At 47.1% G+C, this 4,992-nt stretch overlaps 1 protein-coding gene and 1 long non-coding RNA gene across 2 annotated transcripts; one reads left to right on the top strand and one right to left on the bottom strand.

Annotated features, from left to right (window-relative positions):
- Positions 1 to 437: 437 nt before the first annotated feature.
- LOC310725755 (uncharacterized protein) lies at positions 438 to 3,540 on the bottom strand. Its single transcript, XM_083540780.1, has 2 exons — positions 2,849 to 3,540; positions 438 to 2,169 (listed from the first exon to the last, which is right to left on the bottom strand). Exon 2 carries the CDS (start codon positions 2,105 to 2,107, stop codon positions 911 to 913), a length of 1,197 nt encoding a protein of 398 aa, XP_083396906.1. The 5' UTR covers positions 2,108 to 2,169; positions 2,849 to 3,540; the 3' UTR covers positions 438 to 910.
- Positions 2,990 to 3,988, top strand: LOC310725756. The gene is made up of 2 exons (XR_014533496.1): positions 2,990 to 3,131; positions 3,518 to 3,988. It is a non-coding gene; the product is annotated as an uncharacterized lncRNA (long non-coding RNA).
- The last annotated feature ends 1,004 nt before the right edge of the window (positions 3,989 to 4,992 follow it).

The raw sequence follows: 4,992 nt of genomic DNA, 5'->3' as shown, positions 1-4,992 counted from the left end.
AACAGATGTGCAGAAACGGCATGTAAACAGTTTCTGGTAATGAAGTGATGTAATGTAAGTGGTGCTGAAGACATGGATGTGTGAGTCCGGGTTGTACAGATCAGTCACACAGTTGAGTGTGTGTGTGTGTGTGTGTGTGTGTGTGTGTGTGTGTGTGTGTGTTCCAGTTCAGTTCTGTGTTGAGGAATCTGATGACTTGCTGGAGGAAACTGTTGCACAGTCTGGTTATGAGGCCTAAATGCTTTAGAACCTCTTCCCTGATGACATGAGGGTGAAGAGTGTGTGTGATGGGTGTGTGTGTGTGAGGGGTGTGTGTGTGTGTGAGGGGTGTGAGGGGTGTGTGTGGTCGTCCACAATGTTGTTGGCTTTGCAGATGCAGCGTGTGGTGTAAATGTTAATGATAATCAGAGTTTCTCTCCCCTCTATGTTCTCAGCTGTCCACACTATCCTGTGTGTCTTGTGTGTCTTCTCAGCCGTCCTCACTATCCTCTGTAGGATCTTGTGATCCGAGACGGTGCAGTTCCCAAACCAGGCAGTGATGCAGCTGCTCAGGATGCTCTCAATGGTCAGGATGGGGAGAGAAGATGAGCTTTCCTCAGCCTTCTCAGGAAGTACAGATGCTGTTGAGCTTCCTTGGTGATGGAGCTGGTGTTGAGTGACCAGTTGAGGTTGTCTGTTAGATGAATTTCGAATTCAGTGATGAAGGAATTTGGTGCTCTTGATGATCTCCACTAAGCATCTATTCATTGGAGAATGGTTGCTCTGTGCTCTCCTAAAGTCCACAACCATCTCTTTGGTTTTGTCAATGTTCAGAGACAGGTTGTTCGCTCTACACCTGGCTGTTAGCCGTTGCACCTCCTCTCTGTATGCTGACTCATCATTCTTGCTGATTAGACCCACCACAGTCGTGTCATCTGTGAACTTGATGTGATTTGAGCTGTGCATTAGTACAGTTGTGAGTCAGCAGAGTGAACAGCAGTGGCCTGAGCACACAGCCCTGAGGTGCCCCAGTGCTCAGTGTGGTGGTGCTGGAGATGCTGTTCCCGATCCGGACTGACTGAGGTCTCCCAGTCAGGAAGTCCAGGATCCAGTTACAGAGGGAGGTGTTCAGGCCCAGTAGGCTCAGCTTCTCAATCAGGTGCTGAGGGATGATTGTGTTGAATTCTGAGCTGAAGTCTATGAACAGACTTCGTGCATATGATTCCTTGTTGTCCAGGTGGGTGAGGGCCAGGTGAAGGGTCGTAGAGATGGCATCGTCCGTGGAGTGGTTTGGAAGATACGCGGACTGCATGGGGTCCAGTGAGGGTGGAAGCTGGGCCTTGATGTGTCTTATGACCAGCCTCCCAAAGCTCTTCATCACGATGGTTATGAGTGCTAAAGGACGATAGTCATTGAGGCAGGAGACAGTAGACTTCTTCAGCACAGGGACGATGGTCGTCGTCTTGAGGCACTTAGGAACAACGTTGCTGTTCGCCTCTCTGATGGCACGGGACAGTTTGGCACTCGCTGTATTTAAGGCCGTCTTGTCCCCTGCTCTGAAGGTGGAGTCTCTGGATTTAAGCAGCGCACGCACCTTAGTGGTCATCCACGGCTTCTGGTTGGAGCGTGTGGTGATGGTCTTGGAGAAGGTCACGTCATCAATGCACTTGCCGATGTAGCTGGTCACTGTTGACGTGTACTCCTCCAAGTTGATGAAATTGCCGTTGGTTGCAGCTTCCCTGAACATGTTCCAGTCAGTGCGTTTACAGCAGTCCTGAAGAGCAGACATGGATCCTGCTGGCCAGGTTCTCACTTGCTTTCGAGCTGGTCTTAAATGTCTGTTGAGCGGTCTGTATGCTGTGATCAGCATAACAGGGATGTGTAACTCGAGCAGCACTTCTGCTTCTTCTTGCAGCGCTTCCAATTCCTCCTTGTCTGTACATCGAGGTCTGTAGGCCTGGTTCTTGAAGCACGCCGAGGTCACAAGCTTCTGCTGCAGATCATCATTTATCGTGTTGTTGGGGTTGTTTCTGAGTTCCTGAGTGTTCGGCGGTGGTACACAGGGACACCGGTTGTTTTGATGTCCATATGTTGTGTAAGGCGGGCTACAAAGTGAAAGTAGCACCATTTTGGGTCCCAAGCGGCCGCTGTGAGCTACTGCTGCACCGCCATCTTGGATCTCATTTTTGTCTATGATAGAAATAATCATACAAATATCTATCACCAGAAAACATGTTTTCATTTAACATTTACATGTATAATATTTAGCAGGTGCCCTTATCCAGAGCAACAATTGAGCAGGGTCCAGCAGTGGCAGCTGATAATTTTCACCGCTCTTTTCTCTCTCTCTTTCTCTGTCTGTCTGTCTGTCTGTCTGTCTGTCTGTCTGTCTGTCTGGATTATGTTCTCTTTCTTTAATTTGAGGCTACTGTGTGCAGCTGGTGATGCTTCTCATCAACGCCCTGGAGATCCATGAAATTCTGAAGTAAGAACAGGAGCTTTGAGGATGGATTTGGACTGTAGTTAATGTCTATAGTCTGCTACACTGACTCAGGACTACAGTTTGTTTTGATCTTCATCACTGCACCTCAACATCGTTTATCTGTAATAAATGGACATTCGGTAGCACCCAGATGAGGATGAGGTTCCCAATTAAAGAATGTAATTGAACGTTTGACCTTCTGATCCAAGTCCAAAGTCTTAACCACTGATCTTACATCTCCCCATGTTCTTTACCTTCAGATCACTACTACTAGCTAGTTATCTTTAGGCAGATTAACAATTTGTGTTATTTCATGATATGACAACTGACAAAAATCTAATGTAATACACATGTCCGCATAGCAGTACTAAGTGTTAACTTCTCTACCTTTAATGCTTGTGAGGGGGTGAGCCCCTAGAGTTTACGGGTGGGTGAGGTCCTTGGAGCTGCCCTGGAGCTTCTGGGTGGGTGTGACCCTCAGATCTTGCCCTTGGAGCTTCTGGGTGGGTGTGGCCCCTAGAGCTTGCCCTTGGAGCTTGTGGCTGGGTGTGGTCCCTAGACCTTGCCCTTGGAGTTTACAGGTGGGTGTGGCCCCTAGACCTTGCCCTGGAGCTTGAGGGTGGGTGTGGCCTCTGGAGCCACCAGTCCTCTTTGACTGATTTGTTCACACGTGGCTGTTTAACCCCTGCGTTTTGAGCCTTGTGATGCTTGTGCTCAGATTTCCCACATCATTAGTGCAGGAGGACCTTATTACTAATGGACTGTTTCAGATGCTTTATGGAACGGGGTCTGGCTTTGGAGCTGTCTCAGACACATGAAGATGTATTTCACTACATGTGGACAGATGCACCAGCTCAGAATGTGGTGTGAGTAATCAGATCACAGAAGTAATTCTTTCTTTTGGCTTCTCTCTATCCTCCACACGTTTGATTTGGCAAGTTTTTACGCTGGATGCCCTTCCTAAGGCAACCCTCCCCATTTATCCGGGCTTGGGACCGGCACTGAAAGTGGCTGGGGTTGGTTCCCTGACCGGGGATCGAACCCGGGCCACAGCAGTGAGAGCGCCACATGCTAACCACTAGACCACCAGGGAACCTCCCAGATCACAGACGTGATATGGAAGTGTTCATGAGGTCATTAAAAAGACATTGTCTTGGCTTGATCAAGGCATTGAAAATTTCACTGGAGAAAAGGTCATCATGACTTTGTAGGAAATGTAATCATCACCTCCAAAGATTGGAGTGAGTTTTAATCATCTACAGAAGTGCTCTATGATGTTGATTAGAAACACCTCATTCTGATTCACTAGGTCAGGGTAGAATGGCACATGAAGCATGAAGCTTCTGAGTAACGACACAAAGGCGAGTCTATGTGCAGCTTTATCTGCAGGATCTATTCAAAAGAAAGGGAAAAAAAAGGAATGAAGAGCGATTGTGCAATGTAGGATTAGATCATCAGCATTTAGACAGGAGGGTGAGTGAACAATGGTTGTAAAGACATGAATAAAAATTAGGAGAGAAAAAATAACTGCACTTTCTGTCATGTTCTTGGTCCCTTTGGTCCCTCACTGCATTTAGATAAATGTGATGGAACCTGGTCTGTAAAAGCACTACCTTAATCCCCCACCCATAATCAATTACCCTTAATCCCCTATCCATAATCCCCCACCCATAATCCCCCATGATCAGACTAATCAGTTTCACATTACTGCATCAAGCCAAGTCAAGTCAAGTTTATTTGTATAGCGCTTTTCACAACAGACATTGTCTCAAAGCAGCTTTACACAAATCAACAGTGAAGGTGAATGGTGTGAATTTGTCCCTGATGAGCAGCCGTGGCAACTGTGGCAAGGAAAAACTCCCTTAGATGTTATGAGGAAGAAACCTTGAGAGGAACCGGACTCAAAAGGGGAACCCATTGGGTGACATCAAGAGTTTGATCATAAATCTTTCATCAGGCCACTAGAGGGCTCCAATGTGCAGATCAGACCCATAGACAGTGTAATAGCTAGACACTATGACAGACAGAGAGAGAGACAGGCAGTAACTGAGAGATTCAGACAGAGGGTGAGTGAGTGAGTGAGTGAGTGAGTGAGTGAGTGAGTGAGTGAGTGAGTGAGTGAGAGAGAGAGCAAAAACGACAGATGCGTTAATGTGAGTTTACTTTAATTCATAAACCACTGAAACCTTCAACAACATCTGGATCCATAGAACACACAAAAAACCCTCTTTTACACACAGTGGGTTCAGGTTCAGTGACACGCTGCTGTAACACCCTAAGGGGCAGTATTACAGAAAGGGGCAGTAATACACTGAGGGGCAGTATTACAGAAAGGGGCAGTAATAGACTGAGGGGCATTATTACAGAGAGGGGCAGTAATAGACTGAGGGGCAGTATTACAGAGAGGGGCAGTAATACACTGAGGGGGCAGTAATACACTGAGGGGCACTATTACAGAGAGGGGGCAGTAATACACTGAGGGGCAGTATTACAGAGAGGGGCAGTATTACAGAGAGGGGCACTATTACAGA

This window comes from Silurus aristotelis (genome assembly GCF_946808225.1).
Source record: "Silurus aristotelis genome assembly, chromosome: 5".
Lineage (NCBI taxonomy): Eukaryota > Metazoa > Chordata > Actinopteri > Siluriformes > Siluridae > Silurus > Silurus aristotelis.
The sequence above is the reverse complement of the archived record's forward strand: the minus strand, read 5'-3'. Positions and strand labels throughout refer to the sequence as shown.